This window comes from Anopheles stephensi, assembly GCF_013141755.1.
Source record: "Anopheles stephensi strain Indian chromosome Y unlocalized genomic scaffold, UCI_ANSTEP_V1.0 chrY15, whole genome shotgun sequence".
In the NCBI taxonomy this organism is placed as follows: domain Eukaryota; kingdom Metazoa; phylum Arthropoda; class Insecta; order Diptera; family Culicidae; genus Anopheles; species Anopheles stephensi.
In genome coordinates, this window is record NW_023404986.1 from 1 (window position 1) to 24,302 (window position 24,302).

Here is a 24,302-nt window from a genome sequence, read left to right on the forward strand (position 1 = left end):
ATTCGAATTGCACATTACCGGGCAGAAAAAGGTAACGTATTGTTTTCCATACTACTGTGTTCATAGCAACGCCTACTGTTATTTCATTTGCGCTAATATTACACCTTGTTTAACCTATTTTTTTCCTACCTCCACCCATAGCTTCAAGCAACCAATTTTGTTTCGGCTGTCTTCTTTCTTGCACGGCTAGGTATATATATTATACATATCGAAGAGGTAAGATTATACAACTCATATCTATGTATATACGCGTTACTAGCTGTTGCTAACATTTGTTGTTGTAGAACTTTCCTTCTACCTACCATAATGTCAATTGGTAAGGAGGGAAACATGTACCTAAATCATGTACCTAAATTACACAACAAATAAATGTAAACAATTCTTCATCCGATACCTACGATAGCATATACCAAATTCTACTATTCTATTCGTTGGTCGTTGGTTATATACATATGCAAATGTCGTTTTCGTGTTCATTCGGTTCGAGTTATCGCTACAATCGGTGTCTTTATCTGCGCGCGTGACAGTGTTACAAACTTCCTGAGTGAAAAAAATAGTGAACAAGTGTGTAGAGAATTTGTTCTAGCTTTGCGTTAACTATCAAGCAACTTACATACGTTTGCGATTAAGTGACGCAAATTGCTTACATTTCTCAAGTGCATTCCTTGTAGTAGTGTTCGAAGTGTAACAATGTCGGTCAAAAGAATGCGTCGAACCGGCCAAACCAGCAAGATTATCAAAGCTAATAACGCTAAACTAGAGGCAGAATTATTTGGCGAGAGCAGTTCATTCGGTGCTAACATCATTCCTGCAGCAACCACGTATAAAGGTAAGAACAAGATTGACTACATGAAAGCATATTTAATTGCAATATTAATATCCATCTTTTGCATTCCAGATCCGGAACCAATTAGCCATCATTCGTCATAGCCGATAAGCTCATCCAAATACGCGTTAGAGCTATCATCGCAGATTCACCAGCGCGTGCGTTCATAAAAGGTAAGTTAGAGAAGCATTTACATAATGTAATTTTCGCATAACTAGCACAGTATATTAATTATCTTTTTTCTTGTAGGTGTTGCATACTTCAATCATAAACATGGGTGCCAAAAATGTACAGTAGAAGGAAAACATTTCCTATTCCTTTCCTATTTTCTGGATATCTACGTAGTGGAGTAACATTGCATATAAATTATAATATGCGTCTATATCCATGTACTCAAGATAATTGGTTTTTAACTAAGGATTTTTATATTGCTAAATATTAGTTAACGCACGGTGTTCGGGAGAAGTGTTTTTAAAAAAAACTTAACTTTATTTCCATCGACCGGCGGAGTTAATAACCGTTCGGATTAGCGTCTGAGTATCAACTGAACTGTTTGGATGGATGCTGGTGCGCTGGTCCGTGTTGAATTATGCTGCGTGCTGAATAATGCTGCGTTGCAAATTATGTTGTGCGCGCTGCTTTGTGGTTTGTTTGTTTATCGGTCGTGCGTGGTTTGTTTGTTTATCGGTGGCGCGTTCTGCTGCGTGGCGTTTCTCGTGTTGCGCTGTCGTCTTAACTCCTCCCCTCTTAAATGACTTTGCCCTCAATGTCTCGTTGCTGCGTGGAATGAAGTTGGTCTGCTAACGAACGTTTCTGGTCGTTTCGCTTGAGTCATGTTTACTTTTATCGTCGTTCTCTTGAAGTGGAAGAATAAACAGATTATAAATGCGCATAGGCATATGAATGCAAAAGTTCCTCCGAATACATTAATTTTCCATCTTAGAGAATCATTCTGCAAGTTAATACTTTTTAGTTTTTCTCTATGTTCTATGGTGAGTTTTTGTACGAGTTGGAGAGGCGGTTTATGTTCGATTTCACCCTTATCGATGTTGATTCCTGCTGTTGATTTGAATGGTTTACCAGGAATGGTGACTTCGTCGTTTGAATAAATTTCTCCATTAATGATAATGTTACAATTTTCGAATTGTATGACGTAGGAACCGTTCAGTACTTGGTTCATTTTGCTGCAGTTTGATGCGATTTCTGCTATTGCGTCGTTGATTAGTATTGTGTCGTCTTTGATTCTTTTTATGAAGCCTCGACTATAAATCTTTTCGTAGTCACATTGTGAATCTTCTCTTCTCACAATTTGTTGAATGCATGTTGTGGGTTGTTGTATGCCGATTTGCGGACATATATAAACATCTTCTTGTTGTTGGCACTTCTCTGTCATGGAATATACGTGGGTTTGATTTTGTAATATAAAGTTTTGTGTGACGATTATACGTGCATCGTGTTGTATTATCGAGTCAATGTATTCGTACTCGTAGATTTTTGAAGATAGTTTGGGGAACTTTAGCATGTATAGTATATGAGATTCATTTACTGCTACTTGGGCAGTTGATTGCCTTAGCAATTCTTCCGGTGTGTTGTATTTAATGTTATTCTTCTCAAGAAACTGTTCTATTGATGTCAGATCCTCAAGGGATAGTAGCTTACTGCTCGGAATACCGTTTTTAGCTAACAGTATAGCGTCTTCTATGACATCCAATTTTTCTTGTAGCATATTTATGTTGGAAAGTAGAATAAGTTTCCGAATTTCCACTTGGTGTGACTCATAGCGTTCGTTTTCGATATTTACGACTTGGTTAGCGACATCAGTTATTTGTTTCAACCTGTCGTTGAAGCCTTGGTTGATTATTATTTGTTTGTTGCTTTCTGCTATCAGGGAGTTCATTGTGGAGTTTATGACATGTAGGTCGTCTGCATCTGGAGTTCCAGCGATCCATTTCCAAATTTTTCCTATCGTGTCCCATCGTTTTTGTCTTTTCACAAATGGTTTGATTTTCGCAAAAGTGTCCTTTAGCATGCTAGCTTTTATGCTGATCAAATTTTCGATAGATTCAGTAGAATTTCCATTTGGACTATCTTGTAATGTTTTCTCTATTGATTCGTTTATATCAGTTAAATCTATTGGATGTATTGTTCTTACGTATCCAATTTGAATCTTAGCTTTACCTATCGGTATTATGGCTAATGGATTGTTATTTAAATCATATATGTTTATGTCTGCGAAAATTAGTTTGATCAACAGGATCGTAAGTATTCTGTAACGATAGTTAAAACAATTTTGAAAAAGTATTAATATTTTTTCATTACTTTCTTAAGTTTACTTTATGTATTTTTCGATTGTTTGAATCGATAATATATGTTGGATGATTCTCCTTTACTTTTACTGCATTAAAACGACTTTCGCGTTTGTTATTCGTCTTTTTCTTTTCGAATGCATATTCGTTTTCTACGTAATCCTTATATTTTTCATCTTTGATTTTTTCTTCATTCTTTTTGAATATCTGTAGTATTCTTTCATTTGTTTTTTCTCTTATTCTTGATCTCTCTAGCGGATCGTTTGATATTTCTCCTACATACACATTTCGTGGTGTATCCTTTATGAATGAATGTATGCTGTGATTATACTTATAAACAGCTTGTTGTACTAATGTTATAATGCTCATCTCTGGATTGAGTTTTTTTGTGCATCTAGCGATTTCTCTAATTGTTGAATGGCAACGTTCTATTTGTCCATTCGTTTCTGAACGATTAACTGGAGTTTTAAATATTTTTGTTCCTAGGTTTAGTATTGATTGTTCGATAACGTTTGAGACAAACGTACATTCGTTGTCTATTACAATTTGAGCTGGTAAGTCCCAGTCATATAGGAGTTGTAGTAAAACTTCCTTTATATCAGCGATTGATTTCGATTTTATCGGTCGTATTTTAACGTATTTTGAAAATTTATCTATAGATGAGATAAATAAAAAGTTTGCGTTATAAGCAAATATGTCAATATGGATAATTTCTCCAGGATATGTCGGTATTGGTGTTTTTACTGGTATAAATTCTTGGGGTTTTCTCTCGTATTTTTCTGTTTTACATATCTCACAATTTTTTACAATGTTTTGAATACTTTTTCTCATTCCGGGAAAAAAGAATTTTTTTATAAATTGCAATGAGTTTTCCTTAGCATTTCTGTGAGCAAAATTATGAATATTCTTGATTTCTTCAATTTGTGTTTCTTCATCGCATAGGTCTTGTACTTGTCTTTGGGAAAATCTAGCTTTGATTGTTTTTGGATTGTAGAGAGTTTTATAAACTTCTTGGATAATTCCCATTGTTTGTTCATCTGTGTGAATTCCATTAATTACATTTGGATTGATTAATTTTTTGAATTTATCCTTGATAAAATCAGAAGTAAATGTTGGTTCAATAAAAATATGTCTTCTGAATTTTGGGAAAGGGGTAATTAATTGGTATGAAGAATTAGTTCCAATTTTAAATACTAGTTGGTTGTGGAATACATTAATTGGTGCTTCTGTTGAAGGTATATAAGAATGATCGTCTTCGTCAGCTGAGTGCTGAGTTGGCGTTAATGAGTTTAGTTGTATACGGGAAAGTGCATCTGCTACAACGTTTGATCTTCCAGGTTTGTAGAATAATTGGTAATCGTGTTCCTCCATGAAAGATTTCCATCTTTTCAGTTTTGCGTTGTTGTTCTGCGGAGATAAAGCAAATGTTAATGGTTGATGATCTGTATGAATATTAATTTTAGCTCCGTATATGAAATTTCTCAATGTTTGTAGTGCCCAAACGATGGCAAGCATTTCCTTTTCGTTGGTTGCATAATTTTCCTCTGTTTTGGAAAGAGTACGAGAAATGAAGGTTATCGGTCTATCACCGTCGTGACATTTTTGTGAAAGCACAGCTCCTAGTGCTTTTTCCGATGCGTCTGTTGTTAGTTCGAATGGCTTCTGGAAATCTGGAAAAGCTAAAACATCATTAGAAGATATTATGTCTTTAAGGGTTTGAAATGCGTTTTTTGCGGTTTGATCAAATGTAATAGGGAAATTTTTTGATTCGTGTTTGGAAATTTGGCGATGGCCATCCTCCCCTCTTAGGAGTTTTGTGATGGGTTTTGCCAGTTGTGCATAGTTTTTAATAAACCTGCGGTAGTAACCTGACATTCCTAAGAATCTTCTTAGTTCTTTAAGGTTTTGTGGATCTGGGAATTTTTTTATGGCTTCAATCTTTTTTATATTTGGTTTAAGTCCTTCACTTGAGACTATGAATCCGAGGAATTCAACTTCTGTCTTTAGAAATTCAGATTTATCCGGTTGTATTTTGAAATTAGCGGCTCTCAGAGTTTCTAGAACAATTCTTAAATTTTGCAGATGTTCTTCAACTGTTTTGCTAAAAATGATAATGTCATCGATGTATATATGACAAATTTTTCCGATGTGTTCCCTTAAAGTGTCGTCCATGACGCGTTGGAATATTGAAGGGGCATTTTTTAAACCAAATGGCATGCGTACGAATTCATATTTTCCGTTGTTTATTGAAAATGCAGTTTTTTCGATATCATTTTCCGACATAGGTACTTGATGAAATCCTGACGCTAAGTCAAGAGTTGTGAAATATTTATTTGAACCTAGATTGGCTAAAACAGTAGATGGATCCGGAATAGGATATTTATCGCTTATTGTTTGAGTGTTCAATTTTCTGTAGTCTACGACAAGTCTATATTTTTTTTCATTGGCAGCATCCAGTTTTTTTGGAACAATCCACACTGGTGCATTGTATGGGGATTTCGAAGGTCTGATGATTCCATCATTTAGGAGTTTTTCAATTTGCTTGTTAACTTCACCTTTAAGTGCTTGGGGATAGGGATACGTTTTACTATAAACTGGTGATTCATCTTTTGTTCTTATTGTCGCTTTTACTCGCGATGTACAAGGTAGTTTCAAATCTGGTGGTTGGAAAAGATCTTGATATTCCTGTAATAGGTCATGTAGCTTTCTTTTTTCGTTTTGGTTCAGATGATTATCACGAATGTTTATTTTATTTACTTCCTGTAGTTGGTATTGTTGTAATGGAATGACATGTGTGCCATCAATGATTAATATTTCATTGGCTGTGTCAATTACTGCTTTAATTTCCTTTAGTGAATCGTGTCCAATTATGGCATCAAACGATTTTAAATTTTCTAAATGATAAAATTTTAGCATTTTATCTGAATATGGTTTGAATAATCGTGCTTGAGAATAAGCGTCGATTTTAATATCTCCTGCTACGGATGATACGAAAAATGGTTTATCAACCTTGTGTGAAATTTTTGCATATTTTGGATGTATGTAATTTTTATTAGATCCAGTATCAATTAACATTTTGAGTGGTTCTGAAGCGTTACCATAGAATAAGAAGTAAGGCAACGCTGAGTTTATTCTAAAAAATTCAGCTCTGCTTCTTCAAAAGTTTCTCTGAAGTTATTACCTTCTTGTTTTTCAATTGTTCTGAAATATCGTTCGAACGACTGTTGCACATTGTCAACCGTTGTGTTATTCACGTTGTTGTTTACGTTTTCGAATGTTTGTGCAAGATTGGCATCTGCTATATGATTAATGTTGTTTATGTTTCTGGCGTTTGTTTGGATATTATTGACTCTAGGTCGTTTTGGTGGTCTCACATTGTTTGAATTTGGACGATTTCCGTAATTTACTTGGCGAGTTCTGATAGATTGATCAACGTCCATCGGTTCTGGTGGAGGTTGACGTTGAAATTGATTAGATTGCATTTTTTTTAAAGGGCTGTTGGTGCCTTGGAATGAAATTGTTAAAATTTCGATTTCCATACATTGGAGGTTTTGGGTAATGAGGCCTAGGTGGTGGCTGGGCATGTGTGTACCTTATTGGTGTTGGTGGCGGTAAGGGAATCATATTCCTTGGTGCCGTTGGTGGAGTGTATGTTCTCGGTTTTGTTAACATTTTTCTGCATTCAATATTTTGGAAAGAGATACAATAGCTGTATGCTCCTGCAAGCGATGTTGGCTCATAATTCCTTATGAACTTGTAAACGTCTCCATCGAGTCCTCTCATGAAAGCATCAATTGCTTTTTTGTTGTACATTTCAATTAAAGCTCTGGAAGCTTCGGGGTGTGTAAACATTTCATCGGTATTTATTTGATTTGCGATGAGGGACAGTAATCTATTCACCTCGTCGTAATATACTTCAAGTGAGCGGTTCTTCTGTTGCACGCTCATGAGTTGGAAGTCCAATGTTTCCAAGTCACGTTTTTCGCCGTAATAGGTGATCAATGTTTTTTTGATCAGGTTCCAAATTATGCCTACGTTTGAAGCGACGAGTGAGTCATTCGCTTCACCGCGTATTTTTCTACGAATGAATTTGCAGATCATGTGGTATTTATTTTGACGTTCGATGGTATCTGTACCTTTAGTTTGATAGAGTTTCACTAAACTGTCTACATCATTTAACCAGCTATTCAGTTCGCTGGGATCCCCAGTGAATGTTGGTAGATCTTTTACCAAATCGGGAATTTTTTCAAAAGTTTCAGGATTTACACTTGTTCCATCTGGCTTTGTGAAATAAAGCGGTGGATCAGAATAATCGATAAAAGTGGGGGCAATATTGCACGCTTCGAGTGCGGCAATGCGGTTGATAATTTGATCAAGTTCGGGTCTCGACATTTTCAATGTTAGAGATTGTAATGAATTAATTAGATCCTCCAGGATTTTTTCGTTAGTTTAAACACGTTTTTAACTTCACTTGATTGAGTTAGTAATATGTAATATTAATTTGCAATCGTTTTTAATACTCGTTTTTGATTTTTTTTTCACTGTTTGAAATTTTCACTTACGATTTTTATATTTCACTGTACTTACGGTACCATACGCATCCTGTTTCGGGCGTTGGATGTACGTCTTATGTTGTCTTTATCAGCTCCTCTAGCGGGCCTTATGTTGTTTTTCGCTCCTCTAACGGGCCTTATGTTGTTTTTCGCTCCTCTAACGGGCGATGTGTTGTTTTTTGCTGGGAAACCGGCTATGATATTCTTCCTTCTCAGTGTGATGGATGGTTCCTTTTTGTCCTGCGTGAGCTGCTAACTGCACAGGTGACTCGGGATCCTTTTCACACGGCTGCACTCGGCGATCAGGAAGTCTTTTTTAGTTTAGGATTTGGTGGTAACTTTCACTCTAACGTGGTTACTTTTCACTTGCACCTTAACTTTATTTTTCACATAGCGCGGTCCCTATTCGGGCGCCAGTTAACGCACGGTGTCCGGGAGAAGTGTTTTTAAAAAAAACTTAACTTTATTTCCATCGACCGGCGGAGTTAATAACCGTTCGGATTAGCGTCTGAGTATCAACTGAACTGTTTGGATGGATGCTGGTGCGCTGGTCCGTGTTGAATTATGCTGCGTGCTGAATAATGCTGCGTTGCAAATTATGTTGTGCGCGCTGCTTTGTGGTTTGTTTGTTTATCGGTCGAGCGTGGTTTGTTTGTTTATCGGTGGCGCGTTCTGCTGCGTGGCGTTTCTCGTGTTGCGCTGTCGTCTTAACTTATTGTAAGGCAGAAAAAATAGGATCAACGATTAACATTTATGGGACAGCATTTAACAAAATCACAGAAACTCATACTTTCTTTTGCTCGCCTACGATGAAAGATATATATGAGGCAAATACAAGCGACCTTACCATAGAATCGATAGTTTTTTCACCAACAGATATCAAGTGTAAATTAGTAGCTATTAAAACGGACGACACGAACTATGTATTTGTACCTCTCATACAGACATTAGTTGAATAATTAAATGTAAAATTTGGAATTATCAATTGTTATATTATAATAAAAAGTAATACTGTAATTGTTTTCGAAAAAATAAATAATAATCACATATAATCTGGTGTATATTACATTGTATATGCGGCTATCATTATACTGATGAACTTTCAATATTAAATATTTACTTTTATCACATACATAATTGACTTAGTTGTTTACGTGATTGTTTCAGGTTTTAGTCAGTGTTTAATTTATCACAGCTTGTGTTACTTTCGTATCACATTTTTTGTCATAATTTTATATGACAGCAGTCTTTCACGTGGCCGGATCGAACAACGTATCCCATTTGGATCGTTTTGCTATACGCAGGACGCAGCTACGAATAACGTTAAGATAGTCAGAATTAAATATATACACTACTTAAACCTATGTTTGGTAAGTATGAAAAAGGCAATACGACCGTTCTAATTAAAAAAAAAACAAAGATTAAAACGTTAAGAGACTACAAAAGGAAATATAAAAACTAAATAAAACTTAAACTAAATAATAACTTAAATATAAATTTACATAGTGCGTCTTGTGCGACTGAAAGTTTTTCTAATGCCTTGCATTGCTACTCTTTTAGGAGCATATGCAAGCTTTTTTTTTATGTACATTTCTACGAAGTTTATATCTACTTCTACGCCCATGTGGTTTGTGGCTACATTTTTTAAAAATTGCATAGTATGTACATAGTTTTTGAAGGCTATTTTTCTTCTACCCGATCCGAGCCAGCTACACTTGGCTAAAAATTGTTTGTCGAACATTATATCCAACACTTCATGCAGTCGGCTTTTCGCGTTTTGGCTGGATAATTCAGCATCCGCACGCTGTATGAAGGTGTAAAACAAATTTTCATCTGTAAGATGCTCTTCAAACCTGTCCAGTGACTCTTCGTTGCTTATATATTGTATCGGGATGGTTTGAGCATTGCGTCGCACGCCTTTCATCGGATGTATTGTGGCCGAAATTTCATTCACTATCGCAGCCGTTTGGGCAGTTCGGGCATCCAGTTTTAATAATAAACAGTGTGAACAAAAATCGTGCCCAGGACAAGTTGTTTTTACTTGAACTAACTCTGTGTTCTTATTTACATTAATAGATACGGTGGACGGATGAATGCTGCTTGCTGACGACTGCTCTTCGTGAAATGTTGATCCCGGTGATGATGAAACACACGGTTCCGGTGTCATGCTTGGTGACGGCTGACGGAATCCTTGATGCACGACAGTCGTTTTTGCCGGTCGCGCAAAGTCATGCGCGCATGAACCAGCAGCTGAAGCAACAGACGATTTCGGCGTCGCACTTGTGGTCGCTAGTGGAACAACACGCACGGAACTAGCAGGCACAAGAATCATCCCACGTATCGCTTTCGTTGAGGGCTGCGATCCTCGCTTTTGTTCCATCGATCCTGCCGGACGCGTAGCGATATCCACGGAACCAGCATTGAGAGCAGTAGAAGATTCCGACGTCGCAGACGATCCTGCCGGCCGCGGAATGACACGCATGGAACCTGCAGCGGGAACAAATGCCGGTACCGGCGTCGCACTAGTGGACGGCTGCGATCCTCGTTTTTGTTCCACCGATCCTGCCGGTCGCGTAGCGATATCCATGGAACCAGCATCGGGGGCAAGAGACGGTTCCGGCGTCGGTCTTGATGACGTTCGCGGTCCAAAAACACGGACGATCGCTCCTGTGGAGCATAACACAGCCGAAGGCAGTTGTTGCAGTGCAAAAAGGCGCCCTTTCTTTGGTGGTTCCGACATTATATTTTGGCTGAAATAATCAATCGTTTTATTATTTTTTATGTAAGTATGATAATAATTTGATTCATTGTCATGCACTTAATCTTACTTACTTTTATTTATTTATTTTCCAGGTGAAACTGCTGAGTTGAACTTGAATGCTGCTTTGCGCTTTAAAATCTGAATGTTTATGTTTTCAGCTGCGAATTTCAATAAAGGGTAACAATCACACGCACAATGCCACATTCATGCTAGATGACACGCACACACTGAAAGAAATCGCGGCGAAACAGCCAAGGGGCGAAATGGAAGAAAAGGGCGAAAAGCTGTCGAAATTTGAAAATCGTCATAAAATGCGTCTAAGTGATGGCTTTTATGACGGATTTTTGCTTCGGGATTTTTCCCCCATTTCGCTCGATTTCTACATACCCCTGGCCCTCAGCCTGCTAGCCGGGCAGGCTCCAAATGACAGATGAAAAGACGTCTTTTCGTGGTCTTTTCACCCACGAAAAGACCACGAAAAGACGTCTTAATAACACCTCATCGGACCAACTGTCATGGCGTGGTAATGTATACATCTTGGTCTTAATGTATACAACTTGGTTGGTAAAGAAAATAAAAACGTGCCGTTTTCAAGCAAGTAAAAACGAAAAAAAATCTTGTTTTTTTCTTATAGCTGTCATTTATTTAAAATTCATACTTATTCATTCATATGCCATAGCTGTGTGTAGTACCCCCCCCTTTACCGGTGGCTATCCTATCTTTTTCTGTGTTATCAATTATATAGGGTTATAAGTTGATTTGAACTTGTGCTTACCGAGTTGCTTGTCCTCCATCTGATCCGTGTGAGCTATTGCGGTTGTGTTGTGTCGAGACGTAAACATCCAATAAGAGAAACAACCAAGCAACATGGAAAAGTATGTATTTTTAAAATACATGTAACAAAGGATTCGATGTATAATATATTTATCTCTTTGTTCGTGTTTTAACGATGTGGCGAATCATTTAGCACACCACGCAAGATTGTGGTGCTCAATATGAGAGACGGAAAATATGTTTTATCCGAGAAGCCGCAGCCTACAGGTATAAAAAATATTGGTTCATAAAACTTTAGAGCAGTATTGAGAGTAATATGTATTGTTTTTCATCGTTGTGTTACAGCTTCCTCATCACAACCAACACTACATCCAGATTTTATAAAACAACTACCGACGGCAAAAAATACATCAAAGAACATCCAACCTGCAACAAACATCGTTCACCGCAGTGTTTCCGCAGGTTTGTATGGTTTTCTCGGCATGCGTTTAAAAGATTGGGAGCAGTATTGAGAGTAATATGTATTTTTTTTTTCATCGTTGTGTTACAGCTTCCTCATCACAACCAACACTACATCCAGATTTTATAAAACAACTACCAACGGCAAAAAATACATCCAAGAACATCCAACCTGCAACAAACATCGTTCACCGCAATGTTTCCGCATCCATTTCGGATTCCATTTTTTCCGCATCCAACAAACCCAACATTTCCAAACCCATAAGCAGCAATAGTCCCATAAATCTAGAGACAACAAAATCCTCTATAGACGCAGGATTGCGCGATCTTTTAGTTTCAATTGGACAGAAAATGGATGACATGACAAAAAAAATTACAAATTTGGACCAGAAACTTAATGAAATAGAAACTAACCACGCCAACAGGGTTCGAGTTGTTGAGAAAAATCAAGCAATTATTAAAACTAAGCTGGACTTGATCTTAGATAAAATCTCTCCTCGTCCAGGATTGGTAACAAATAGTTCATTCAACTGGGAACCGATCGCATCCAAAGAAATGTTGGATGCAGTGGATCAGCAGCTTAATGATCAGCAGTATAAAAAAGAATTTAAAGAATATCTGGAATGCCAGCTGCCAACAGATAGCTCGGAAGAAAGGCTTCATTCAGCGATGGACATCATATTTGCCAAACAGTTTGTTATAGAGATGAGCTGGACGGGAATTGGACATCCGAACCAAAAATTTCCGTTGTTTGGATATAAAAATATTCTTGCTTTATTTAAGCACATTGGAACCTTTCACGGAGTAACTCCAACTCCTCAAAAAATTAAAACATTCTTCCAAAATAAATTGAAGCATGCCCGCCAAAGACTGAACCTAGAAGGTAAGATTTAATCCACGCACCACAGACATCAACATTCTCATTATTAGTGTTTTTTTGTTTTGTTATAAAGTTCCTTCACTAACTAAGTGTCCTTATTTTTTTAAATACATGTAATATGATGTAATTTGTATGTAAATAATAAAAACTCATGAAAAATGTATAATGTATAATATGTAAATTTTTGAAATGTTATAATCCATAAATTATAGTAATTAAAAAGAACGATACAGAAAGAAAATCATATTAATTATTTATTATCTAAGAAATGCAAATATTAGCCTACGAGGGTATGAATTAATGGAACATATTGATACTCATTTTCTTTGGAAAGGGGAACAGCTACCAATTTACATCGTATATCCCCAATATTAACAACAACTTACAACTTTTATTAGCTTTTATTATTTTATTTTATTTTATTTTAACAACTTTTATTAGCTACGCACCTTAGTTCGTTGAGCAGACATCGTTTTATCCCGTTATACCAATACTGACTTCCGTTTATCGTTACAACTTCATTTGAGTCATTTCGATGAGTCTTCAGCAAAGTTCTAGCATCTTTTGGAAGATGATTTCCATAACTTGACTTATAGAATTATACGATTGATTGGTGGATATTGCCCATCGACGTAATTCGGCTTCTACATCATACCCTTCTGTGCGTTCTGTATCCATTCTTTCATCGTCAGAGCTTTCAACTAAATAGTCCGTAACAAACTCATCACATTCAGGTTCGCTTGTCGTTACACCGGCTTCTTCTGCCATCACATTGGAAGATCCTTCTGAATGATAATCCATAGGTTCATCGCCTGCGCCTTGGTTGCTTCCAATAACTGGAAAACAAAACATATGCCATGTTATAAAAGAACTAACAATGATATTTGCCCGTCTTATACCGTATGAACTTCCTCCTGCAACTAGCTCTTCGTCATTCTGCTCTAGCAAAGCTGCTCGGCGCTCTGTAGCATCGCGATAACGATACGAATATGAATTATATTTTACTCGTTTATTGAATTGGTCACTCATTTTTACAAGATTGGTGATATTAGAAGGCACTGAGCAAAAACGTAATTAAGAAGCACTCGGAAAATTTTTGTTTATACGGATAGAAGTTTTCTTTTTGTAGCGCGTCGGCCAGTCTGACAGGCAAAACAACAACAATCGCTGATCAGGGAACCAATATCAACAATATCATTACTCTCGATTTTTTGATTAAAATTGAAAATTAATGAAAAATCTTTTAAAACCAAATAAAATGTACATGTTAAATAAAGACATGAGTTTTCTATATGTTTTTTTATGATTTTACTATTTATTATTAGGTAAAAAGCCGTATAAAGTTCATGAACTCGCTGACTTAGTATTGTAAACAGAGGGATTTGGTCTTTTCATATGTTCCTTGCAGCCTGGGATGTATGCGGGAAAAGCTTCGCGTAGACGGGACATACTTTTGACAGGCGACTTTTGACAGCTCCAGCGACCTATTGTTCTCAAGTCGCCGGCTTGTAACCCGATGTATGCGGGAAACACGCCGGCGACACGGATGACGGATCGGGGATGTGGTGGTTAGCACTGGTAGGTTGGGGAGTTGAACTGTTGTGCGATGAACAGGCAGCACATAAATTAAAAAATTCACCGTTATAATTTTTTTTTGTATGAAAATTCCTTAATCTTCTAGAAATGAAATAGAAAAATGATTGTAGATTTTTAATAACACAAAGCACTGTAAAAAACTTGAAACTAGAAGCCACTCCAATATTTTTTGGGCATGTAAAGTTCTCCCTATAAGCTTTTAAACTGTACCGAGTAATACTTTATACATCTTTGTTCTGTAAAATATGAGTTTCTATCAATATAAGCTCTCTAAAATTAACAAAACATTACGTTTTTAATATACTTTTACGTTAAAATACAAATATATTTCATACTGCATGTATCGGGATATTTGTATATACTCAATACTATAAGCTATTTTGTCTCTGTGTCAGCATGAGAGTTTTATTTAATATTTGATGGCTTCAAAAGCGAATTTCCTTTTGTTGAAATGATTATTAAGGCGATAAAAATGAACGTATATCGAATTTAATAGTTTACCTTGAAGCCATAATTGATTCGATCCTATCCACAGTGATAAACACAGTGGAGTTATTTTTCTTGGGGCATTTGACAGCTACAGCTGCTTGTAGCCGCTGCTACCACAGGAGCAAGGTGTATGTATTTAGAAGGTGGATTTTTATCGATTTGACAGGGCGACATTTTAGTCGAGTTATGTCAGAGTTTGTTTACAAAAACATATGGTATGGGGCAACAAACATGAACAAACAGCCTCGATTCTCAAGCCCTTGAGCAATTTCGCTAATTTATGGGTCATCTTCGTATATCAAATGTTGTTCCACAGAAGATTGACGATATTTGGTTGCATTTTTCGTCAAAAAATCGCAAGCGATACCACCACCGGCGCCTCCTCCGACGCTACCATCACTCTTCTCAATACCCTTCCCCTCGATCACCACAGAACTGTTATGTCAGGTCGAGAAATGTCAATTTGCTCTAAACAAATCTACCTTCTATATCCATATACCTTGCACAGGAGGGGCCGAAAACGATAGCTACGGGGACGCGTCTGACAGCATACAAGAACAAAGGAAAATCGGTGGTTGTCAAAAGTCGCCTGTCAAAAGTATGCACCGTCTACGGGCGGTTTTAGGCCTTTTGTCAATTGGGTATGCATTGCGAAAAGAGACCTTCTGAAGATTGCTTCTTGAAAAATCTCATTTTAGTTATTTAGAGGCTTCGATTGGGTAATTTTGGTTTCTCATTTCACCAGAATATAAGAAATTCCCGTGTGTGTCCAACCAAAAATAAAACAAGAAAAATTACTACGAACCAACTATTGGTTCATATTCATTATACCGGTGATATGAAATTATCGGTCTTATAGACCAAAAACCATGTGAGTTAAAAAATCAATGCGAACAGAAGGCTAATAATTCTTATAAAGCATCCTAATTTAGGTTTACACTTCACTTCGTCTTATCTTTCCTTCATAACTGGCTCATATCTCGTTTTGTAGCAACATTTGATTTAATCAATGATAGTGCCTGCTATAAAATACGTAAATAATGAGTTCACAAAACAAACAATACCAAAGTGTTAAATTAGATAAGATTCTGAATGCTTATCAAAGTGGTACTGAGAATTCAAAATTTGTGACTGAACATGTCGCTAAAGAGCTTGAAAAAGACAAAAATACGAAAATATTAAACATTTTCTATGTTAGAAGAACTTCAGTTTTGCAAAATAAAAAAAATAATACTTACAATAGTTAAGAGAACGGAGGGTTTGATAGCCGAAACAGAAGCAATGTTGATCTTTATATGCAAAGTCTATATAGGATAGAGGCTGAATTTTAGCAAATGTCATGTCCGGCATTTTACCCAGTGTGTATAAACGCGCAGAATTTTTATGTGTTGTTGTGTCCAAGGTATATGGATATAGAAGGTAGATTTGTTTAGAGCAAATTGACATTTCTCGACCTGACATAACAGTTCTGTGGTGATCGAGGGGAAGGGTATTGAGAAGAGTGATGGTAGCGTCGGAGGAGGCGCCGGTGGTGGTATCGCTTGCGATTTTTTGACGAAAAATGCAACCAAATATCGTCAATCTTCTGTGGAACAACATTTGATATACGAAGATGACCCATAAATTAGCGAAATTGCTCAAGGGCTTGAGAATCGAGGCTGTTTGTTCATGTTGGTAGCCCCATACCATATGTGTTTGTAAACAAACTCTGACATAACTCGACTAAAATGTCGCCCTGTCAAATCGATAAAAATCCACCTTCTAAATACATACACCTTGTCCTTGAGCTGAAATCCATGCGAAATCTTTTTGACACTTCGCCGAGATCATCAAAATTGAAATTGAGAAAAAAAAGAAGAAGGAGTAAACCAAAACAAAACAAACCGCGACAAAGCCGGCAAAGCTACGGTATGGTATAAAAAATCTTAAATTTTACATGCTACTTCGAAAATAACTTTCTTGTCTTTTGTTTTTAGGATAAATTTGAACATGGAAAATGCAAAGCCGCAACGTGCGTACGCTCAGAAGGTGAGTACGAATCATTATCACATGATGAAAACGGAAGCCGGCTCTTCCAAGCAACAATATGTAGCGGTCTCCTGAGGTGCCACTAATGTAGCGACGCTAGAAGTTCCCATGGCGAATGGAGGATGGTGGAATTGCATCGCTGCAGCTGCACTGGCAGCTGCCAGTGCATGGTGCGAGTTGGCGTCCTATGTTGTGCGAGGATATTATACAGTTCTTCAATGGAGCCGCTGTTGAACTGCAATTAGTGACTGCGATTATTGTTTTTAATTGTAGAATACGGAGCTCTGCCTGCGTTTGGCAAATGCCGTGGAACGGCAGCCGATAATATACACAAAAAGTTCGCGAAATTACAAAAATCGCAACTTGCAGAACGACGCTTGGTCTTGCGTCGCAACGGAGGTTGGAACCACAATCGTTGAGGCTAAGCGCCTATGGACCAACATGCTATGTAGCTTTCGATCATATCGGTCGAAAGTGCGGCAGAACATGCATACTGGAGAAGGTAAGTTGTTATAAATTAATTAGTTAAGTAACTCACAGTAATCTTTCTACTTCTTTTAGCATACGATGAAGTTTTCCGGCCGAGGTGGTTCGCCTACGAGGCGATGATGTTCATGGCGAATGCCACGGAGGACAACGACCATGCCGATACGGTTAGTATAACCTCTATTTACATTTCATGTAATTTCCAAAGGCTAGCAACATTACAGACATGGACAACGTAGGATGTATTGCAATCAGTAGATTAGTTAGTTTGAAATTCTTTATAAAACGGTATGACCGTATTGCATAGTAGGCTAATTGATAGTAGTGATAGCAATGTAGAATCAACTGATGCGGTTTCTATCATACGCTGCCGCTGTCTGCAATGTTGTTTATCTTGTGACATCATTTTTTAAATACCTGTATGTCATAGTAAGTAGCGTTGTCTGGTATATTTTACTCATCACGTTATGCTTACTTATTACATGCAACTTGGCCTCTCTGGCCATGACAACGGTCTGCTGTAGAGGTGTCCGACATCAATTAAAATCGAGCCAACGGAAACTTGTCGATCTGTTACACTATATGACCGTATCTGTTCAGGCGTGCAGGTCTGAGTTCATTTAGCGGTATACTCAATGTTTCTCAACTTTCCATGTAGTGGAGTGGTGTTATTTTTATTTTAAAACATTTAAACATTTAAGATTTTTTCTATGCAACTAAAATTTACAAAAAGCAATATTTACATTTTTTATTGTGAATAGAATGAACGATAATATCACAACAACACATTTCAAAAGGAACTCATTATCTTAAGTAAACCTAATAATTAATCTAATCTTCAGAAACGAATCACGTTTTAATGTCGGATTGCCACCTCGTCCCAGATTAAATAAAAGAGAGGTGAGCACATAGTTTGGTGGTAGCAAAGGGGTCATGTAGTTTCAGGGACTAAGCAGCATAATGATGGTAATTATTTTTAAAATCGAGAGCCATATGCGTTCGACCATTCATCAATCGATCAGCTGTCCGTGACGAAACAAATTGAAGATTTACCAAATTATCATTGGCTCTCCAATCGCCAGGGACCACGTTCTCGCCAATGACTCTATCGAATGAGGATGGTGGAGAGTATGTTGTTCTTGAAGCATTTTTTCGTAAAAAGTTGTGTAAATAGATAGTCGTTAGAACAATATGTTTTGCCACATCCGGAGAAAGAAGTATTTATCCTTTCAATACTTGAAACCGATTTGCAAGTATTCCTAGCGCATTTTCAACGGGCATTAGAGCACGCGAATGTCTATAATTGAAAATGCGCTGGTAGCTCCCAGGTGAGTGGAGCCCGCCAAAGGGACGGATGCAGTAATCGGTAAAAGCAAAAGCCTTGTCTCCTAATATAAAATATGGTATTGGATTTTTATATGGTAATCGCAATGGTTCGGGATCTGGAATATTTAATAACTTGTTTTCAAGCTTTTGGAACAATCTACTGTTTGTTATAGTAATCGGATCCGCTGTGTGCAGGAGCGCGGGTGTTAATATGTTTCCCGTCTATCGCTGCAATGGCATGGGGAAAGTTCCAACGTTGCTCAAACCTTTTTGATACTACCAGCCATTGTTCATTAGTGGATGGTAACTGAAAGTGAAAAGAATAATTAATTTCAAGTGCATAAAAATGAAATATAGAAATACGGCCAGGCCGTTCTTCATGAATAAAAAAGAAATGTATTAATCTGTTTTCTTTTTTATAATTTCAGCTTGACGATCATGATGAGGGCCTCGCTCAGCACTCCCTCGTCTCGACCGCGCCATCCACCGTCCAATCCTATACCCATCCGATACCTACAACACCACCAAACCCGATTTCCATAATTGACCATTCCTACAGTTCTAGAACCTCTGCCCAACCTTCTTCTTCCCGTGCCGGCCCTTCCGGCCTCCAAACTATACAGCCTTCTTCTCCTCGACCCGGCCCTTCAAATCTTCGGTGCATACAGCCCTCGTCGTCTCATCGTCCCAGTCCTGTCGTTCTTCCTAGCACCCCACCCTCTTCTTCTCCTAACTCTCATTTACGCACCGATTCGTTGCTCCCTTCCCAAGGTTCCCTTGTCCCGACCAATGCTCCACAACGGCGTCGTTGTCGAAGAAATCATGATGGCGGGGGCAGTGAGTTGAGCGAGTCCCTCAAGCAGCTGATGGAGGCCACAAGGGAGAATGCACACTCCCGGGAGAACACGTTTGGCCGCTGGGTCGCTGAATTTCTCCGACGTTTTTCACCCGAAGAACAAGATTTTGTTACGTCGAGGATTCAGCGATCCATGCTCGATGCGGAAGATTTAGTTTTGGCCAAACGTGCTAACCGGGAGTAGTGTTTTTCTTTAGCATAGTATAGTGTAGGTTTAGGTTTTTTTAGTTAGTTAGTTAGTTAGTTAGTTTACATTAGCGTAATTAGTTTAGTTAGCATTAGTTTGTTTGTAAATATAGTTAGATTTTTTGGTAGGATAGTTGTAAGTTTTGTTAAATAGATTACGGTTTACCATAACTAACAAAATTATTGTTGTACATTTGTTGGTGTACAATTGATCTACAATCAAATTCGAAAGAAACGTATTCGAATCCTACCTTCACATATGATCGTAGAGTTTTTGTAAGGCAGACACACGTCTCCTTTACTATGTTGCTTATGGAGGAACGAGACACCTGAAATAATACAAAGATGTTATAATTTGTTCGTTTTAGTATATCCCTCACGTACGAGATACTCACTCGAAACAAATATTGCAAACTACTGAAGGTTTCTCCAGTTGCTAAATACCGCAACGTAATTAGCAACCTTTCTTGGGCTGTGATGGAGTCGCGCATATTGGTGTTCATGCGACTTATTGCCGGCCTTATAGCTTACAGCAAAACATCAAAATCTTCCTTCTTCATGCGAAGAAAGTTAACGACGGTTTCGTTGGCTTGTTCTGCGACAATATTATCCAGCAAGCGGTTGCCATCTTCTTGCCGCCGGAAAAAGATTGGTTGCATCCACCACCTGCGCACAATTTGCCTGTTGCGTCTTCGCAAATTCACTTCATTCAAATCCACAACCCACGATAACGAAGCTAACCACTCTTCACTCATCAACAGATTCTCCATTGCAAACTTTTCACAGCAAAATCCTTAATATTTCCAAATCAAAGCCGGAAAACAAATCAACAACTGCAAACAACACTGCCTGTATGTTTACAAACATGGCAAGGAATGACAGAAAGATTTCGCATACATCGAATGACAGCTGCTGGGTGTGCGTTTTGGCAAGGTGTATGTATTTAGAAGGTGGATTTTTATCGATTTGACAGGGCGACATTTTAGTCGAGTTATGTCAGAGTTTGTTTACAAACACATATGGTATGGGGCTACCAACATGAATAAACAGCCTCGATTCTCAGTCCTTTGAGCAATTTCGCTAATTTATGGGCCATCTTCGCGTATTAAGTGTTGTCCCACAGACGATTGACGATATTTGGTTGCATTTTTCGTCAAAAAATCGCAAGCGATACCACCACCGGCGCCTCCTCCGACGCTGCCGTCACTCTTCTCAATACCCTTCCCCTTGATCACCACAGAACTGTTATGTCAGGTCGAGAAATGTCAATTTGCTCTAAACAACTCTACCTTCTATATCTACATACCTTGCGTTTTGGGTAAAAACAAGGTGTATGTATTTAGAAGGTGGATTTTTATCGATTTGACAGCGCGACATCGGTCATCTTCACATATTAAGTGTTGTCCCACAGACGATTGACGATATTTGGTTGCATTTTTCGTCAAAAATTCGCAAGCGATACCACCACCGGCGCCTCCTCCGACGCTACCATCACTTTTCTCAATACCCTTCCCCTCGATCACCACAGAACTGTTATGTCAGGTCGAGAAATGTCAATTTGCTCTAAACAAATCTACCTTCTATATCCATATACCTTGGGTAAAAAGGTAAAATAGAGTCCCAAACCAAGGTGTATGTATTTAGAAGGTGGATTTTTATCGATTTGACAGGGCGACATTTTAGTCGAGTTATGTCAGAGTTTGTTTACAAAAACATATGGTATGGGGCTACCAACATGAAAAAACAGCCTCGATTCTCAGTCCTTTGAGCAATTTCGCTAATTTATGGGTCATCTTCGCATATTAAGTGTTGTCCCACAGTCGATTGACGATATTTGGTTGCATTTTTTGACAAAAAATCGCAAGCGATTCCACCACCGGCGCCTCCTCCGACGCTGCCGTCACTCTTCTCAATACCCTTCCCCTTGATCACCACAGAACTGTTATGTCAGGTCGAGAAATGTCAATTTGCTCTAAACAATTCTACCTTCTATATCTACATCAAGGTGTATGTATTTAGAAGGTGGATTTTTATCGATTTGACAGGGCGACATTTTAGTCGAGTTATGTCAGAGTTTGTTTACAAAAACATATGGTATAGGGCTACCAACATGAACAAACAGCCTCGATTCTCAGTCCTTTGAGCAATTTCGCTAATTTATGGGTCATCTTCGCATATTAAGTATTGTCCCACAGACGATTGACGATATTTGGTTGCATTTTTCGTCAAAAAATCGCAAGCGATACCACCACCGGCGCCTCCTCCGACGCTGCCGTCATACTTCTCAATACCCTTCCCCTTGATCACCACGGAACTGTTATGTCAGGTCGAGAAATGTCAATTTGCTCTAAACAACTCTACCTTCTATATCTACATACCTTGATCTACATACCTTGTCCCAAACAAAGATTTGACAGTTCGGAAATGGTCAGGGCTATTGCACACGCGATGCGTGTTTTGTCAATCGGAGGGGGGATGTTTGTTTACATTTTGCATTTGGATTGTTATGGGGTTATTACACGAGGGATTTTTCATCAGTGATTTTGTGTCAAAACGTGTTTGACAGATAAATGCCGGTCTGAAAAAATGAATTCGTCATGCTGAATTCAGATTTCGATCGCGCTGGTTTTTTTCTGTCAAAGTGAGGATTGTTTACATTTTGGATGCGTTGTTTTGCCTCGCAATTTTCCTCCAATTTTTTCTCCAGTTTAGTTCATGCGATATATAAGTTTAGTAAAATGAATATTGAAGACGATGTTTTGATTATGCTAGGAGCGTTATTTGCTACACAAAGCGAAAGAAAGCCGCGATCCAAATGGGTAAAAACCATGTATTTAAAAAGAAGTACCCTATCGCATATCAACATGATGGAAGAGCTGAGGCTGGAGCCGACGGATTGACTAAATTACGCCAGAATGGATGAGGAATCGTATATGTGGCTTTTGGAGAAGGTCACACCGCTGATCGTGAAGGAAGACACGATTATGAGACCAGCTGTGTCACCACATGAGCGGCTCAGTGCTACACTGAGATTTATCATCAGCGGCAGCTCCTACCAGTGCCTCCGTTTTCAGACAGCAATTTCGCAGCCGCTGCTATCGTCCATCATACCCGAAACATGTTCCGCTATCATAACAGCGTTGAAAGATTATATGCAGGTAATTTTTGTTGTTTTTTTTTGTATTTTGTAATTTTTATAGTTTTTTTTATTGAAAACAAGAAAGTATTATGCTAATCCGGTTTGCACATCCGCATTTCATCAGTCAATTCACCTTTGCGGCCCATCCAAATTACATCTGTAATTAACTTCTTGGCTCTTATTTCCATATCGGGTGGCATCTTGTTTATCTCCATGTCAATAAACGAACCAAAGGAATTAGTTGATGCGTTTGTCTGCCTTGATGGATTTTCCATTCTTTCCACCACCAACTGCATCACCTTTCGTCGCAAATTGCGCTCTTTGACCGGTTCTGCATATCGTCTTTTGCGAGACTGTGATGGTCCGGGTTGATCCTGTGCTTCATCGGATGTGAAGCTGCAGTCGGGGTGATTCGGTATTGAATCAATGATTTCTTCCTCGATAATCTAAAGATAAAGAGTGTTGAAAATAGAAACGTAGAAAGATATATTTAAACAGACCGTTTTAATTGGTATTATATGTTTTTGATTTTAGCTTCCTCGCAACCAAACGGAGTGGTTGAACGTATCAAAGGATTTTAACAACAAATGGCAATTTCCTAATTGCCTTGGCGCTGCGGACGGCAAACACGTTCGAATAATACCTCCATCGGGAAGCGGGTCGCAGTATTTCAATTATAAAAAATACCACAGCGTTGTGTTGTTGGCTGTAGCAGACGCTAACTACAGCTTCATAATGTGCGACGTAGGAGCATCGGGAAGCAACTCGGATGGGGGTTGTATTCAAAACACAAAATTTTATCAACGGTTACTTACACAACAATTGAATTTACCGCAACCAACAAATCCACCAAATAGTGAGCTAATCCTGCCGTACACGTTTATTGGTGATGAGGCATTTAGCTTGAGGGTGAACTTTCTTAAGCCTTTCAACCGAAGGCATTTGAATTATGAAAGAAGGGTTTTTAATTATCGGCTCTCTCGAGCACGTAGAGTGGTGGAGAATGCTTTCGGTATCATGGCCTCACGTTTCCAATTGTTTCACACGCCCATTCAATTGAAAAAGATAGAAAACACCAATAAGATAATATTAACGTATTGTTACTTACATAATTTTCTAAGGATAAGGTGCGTCAGCTATATTGGAACAGCAGATAGTGATATCACGTATGAGAACCATTTCAGTAACCTCCAGGTTCAAGGTATAACAAACCAGCATTCGGAAGCAAAAGCAGTGAGAGAAAAATTTGTACAATACTTGAATAACGAGGGACGAGTGGAGTGGCAAGATGATGCCGTACAGAGCGCATTTTACGGTTAATTTTTGTTCTACATCAACCAATAAAAGTTTTTTTTCAATAAAAGATTCCAGATGAACAAGAATACCTAAAGGAATATGAAATTCACTTACCTCTTCCTCAAAGTTGCTGTCCATACTCGATACTCGAGGTGCTTCAGAACTATCTTTAAGAAAAAGCATTTGCTCATAATACCACAATTTTGGTACGTAAACCTCTCCACTTCCAGCTCCACTCCGTGCACTTTTCAATATTTTGTTTTGTTCCACTTGAAATGATTTCTTCAAGTTCAAAATCTTCTTCTTGACCGAATCGATACTGGCATCTGGATCGTGTAGTT

General features: G+C 38.1%; 5 protein-coding genes across 11 annotated transcripts; 3 read left to right on the forward strand and 2 right to left on the reverse strand.

Moving 5' to 3' along the window:
- The first annotated feature begins 8 nt into the window (after nt 1-8).
- On the forward strand, nt 9-12,693 carry LOC118515147. 6 transcript variants are annotated; one of them, XM_036061848.1, is made up of 7 exons: nt 9-31; nt 142-216; nt 9,762-10,467; nt 10,539-11,321; nt 11,414-11,487; nt 11,566-11,682; nt 11,771-12,693. In XM_036061848.1, exons 4-7 carry the CDS (start codon nt 11,314-11,316, stop codon nt 12,571-12,573), a joined length of 1,002 nt encoding a protein of 333 aa, XP_035917741.1. In that variant the 5' UTR covers nt 9-31; nt 142-216; nt 9,762-10,467; nt 10,539-11,313; the 3' UTR covers nt 12,574-12,693. The 6 variants fall into 6 exon arrangements, with proteins under 6 accessions (XP_035917741.1, XP_035917745.1, XP_035917742.1 ...); XM_036061852.1 differs by lacking the exon at nt 9-31 and having other exon boundaries at nt 172-190; XM_036061849.1 differs by lacking the exons at nt 9-31; nt 142-216 and adding an exon at nt 8,329-9,055.
- A 248-nt stretch (nt 12,694-12,941) lies between these two features.
- Nucleotides 12,942-13,773, reverse strand: LOC118515149. The gene is made up of 2 exons (XM_036061856.1): nt 13,459-13,773; nt 12,942-13,395 (listed from the first exon to the last, which is right to left on the reverse strand). The coding sequence occupies exons 1-2, from the start codon at nt 13,586-13,588 to the stop codon at nt 13,103-13,105; spliced, it is 423 nt and encodes a 140-aa protein (XP_035917749.1). The 5' UTR covers nt 13,589-13,773; the 3' UTR covers nt 12,942-13,102.
- Nucleotides 13,774-15,335: 1,562 nt separating this feature from the next.
- On the forward strand, nt 15,336-19,867 carry LOC118515148. 2 transcript variants are annotated; one of them, XM_036061855.1, is made up of 6 exons: nt 15,336-15,515; nt 15,577-16,552; nt 16,621-16,672; nt 16,946-17,174; nt 17,234-17,325; nt 17,683-17,894. In XM_036061855.1, the coding sequence occupies exons 3-6, from the start codon at nt 16,634-16,636 to the stop codon at nt 17,770-17,772; spliced, it is 450 nt and encodes a 149-aa protein (XP_035917748.1). In that variant the 5' UTR covers nt 15,336-15,515; nt 15,577-16,552; nt 16,621-16,633; the 3' UTR covers nt 17,773-17,894. The 2 variants fall into 2 exon arrangements, with proteins under 2 accessions (XP_035917748.1, XP_035917747.1); XM_036061854.1 differs by lacking the exons at nt 15,336-15,515; nt 17,683-17,894 and adding an exon at nt 18,913-19,867 and having other exon boundaries at nt 16,415-16,552.
- Nucleotides 18,593-20,472, reverse strand: LOC118515150. The gene is made up of 3 exons (XM_036061857.1): nt 19,922-20,472; nt 19,778-19,855; nt 18,593-18,791 (listed from the first exon to the last, which is right to left on the reverse strand). Exons 1-3 carry the CDS (start codon nt 20,027-20,029, stop codon nt 18,642-18,644), a joined length of 336 nt encoding a protein of 111 aa, XP_035917750.1. The 5' UTR covers nt 20,030-20,472; the 3' UTR covers nt 18,593-18,641.
- A 1,617-nt stretch (nt 20,473-22,089) lies between these two features.
- Nucleotides 22,090-24,014, forward strand: LOC118515144. The gene is made up of 2 exons (XM_036061845.1): nt 22,090-22,684; nt 23,200-24,014. Exons 1-2 carry the CDS (start codon nt 22,442-22,444, stop codon nt 23,983-23,985), a joined length of 1,029 nt encoding a protein of 342 aa, XP_035917738.1. The 5' UTR covers nt 22,090-22,441; the 3' UTR covers nt 23,986-24,014.
- Nucleotides 24,015-24,302: the final 288 nt, after the last annotated feature.

What these genes read in the sequence shown, in the direction of transcription:
- LOC118515144 (XM_036061845.1), top strand. Translation starts at nt 22,442, where the DNA reads ATGGATGAGGAATCGTATATGTGGCTTTTGGAGAAGGTCACACCGCTG. An exon ending in CGTTGAAAGATTATATGCAG is followed by an intron (nt 22,685 to 23,199) that starts GTAATTTTTGTT and finishes TTTTGATTTTAG; the next exon opens with CTTCCTCGCAACCAAACGGA.
- LOC118515150 (XM_036061857.1), bottom strand. Translation starts at nt 20,029, where the DNA reads ATGAACACCAATATGCGCGACTCCATCACAGCCCAAGAAAGGTTGCTA. An exon ending in GTTTGCAATATTTGTTTCGA is followed by an intron (nt 19,856 to 19,921) that starts GTGAGTATCTCG and finishes GTATTATTTCAG; the next exon opens with GTGTCTCGTTCCTCCATAAG. An exon ending in CTCTACGATCATATGTGAAG is followed by an intron (nt 18,792 to 19,777) that starts GTAGGATTCGAA and finishes TTTCACTTTCAG; the next exon opens with TTACCATCCACTAATGAACA.
- LOC118515147 (XM_036061848.1), top strand. An exon ending in CGAGAAGCCGCAGCCTACAG is followed by an intron (nt 11,488 to 11,565) that starts GTATAAAAAATA and finishes GTTGTGTTACAG; the next exon opens with CTTCCTCATCACAACCAACA. An exon ending in TCACCGCAGTGTTTCCGCAG is followed by an intron (nt 11,683 to 11,770) that starts GTTTGTATGGTT and finishes GTTGTGTTACAG; the next exon opens with CTTCCTCATCACAACCAACA.
- LOC118515149 (XM_036061856.1), bottom strand. Translation starts at nt 13,588, where the DNA reads ATGAGTGACCAATTCAATAAACGAGTAAAATATAATTCATATTCGTAT. An exon ending in TGCAGGAGGAAGTTCATACG is followed by an intron (nt 13,396 to 13,458) that starts GTATAAGACGGG and finishes TTTGTTTTCCAG; the next exon opens with TTATTGGAAGCAACCAAGGC.
- LOC118515148 (XM_036061854.1), top strand. Translation starts at nt 16,634, where the DNA reads ATGGAAAATGCAAAGCCGCAACGTGCGTACGCTCAGAAG. An exon ending in GAACATGCATACTGGAGAAG is followed by an intron (nt 17,175 to 17,233) that starts GTAAGTTGTTAT and finishes TACTTCTTTTAG; the next exon opens with CATACGATGAAGTTTTCCGG. An exon ending in ACAACGACCATGCCGATACG is followed by an intron (nt 17,326 to 18,912) that starts GTTAGTATAACC and finishes TTATAATTTCAG; the next exon opens with CTTGACGATCATGATGAGGG.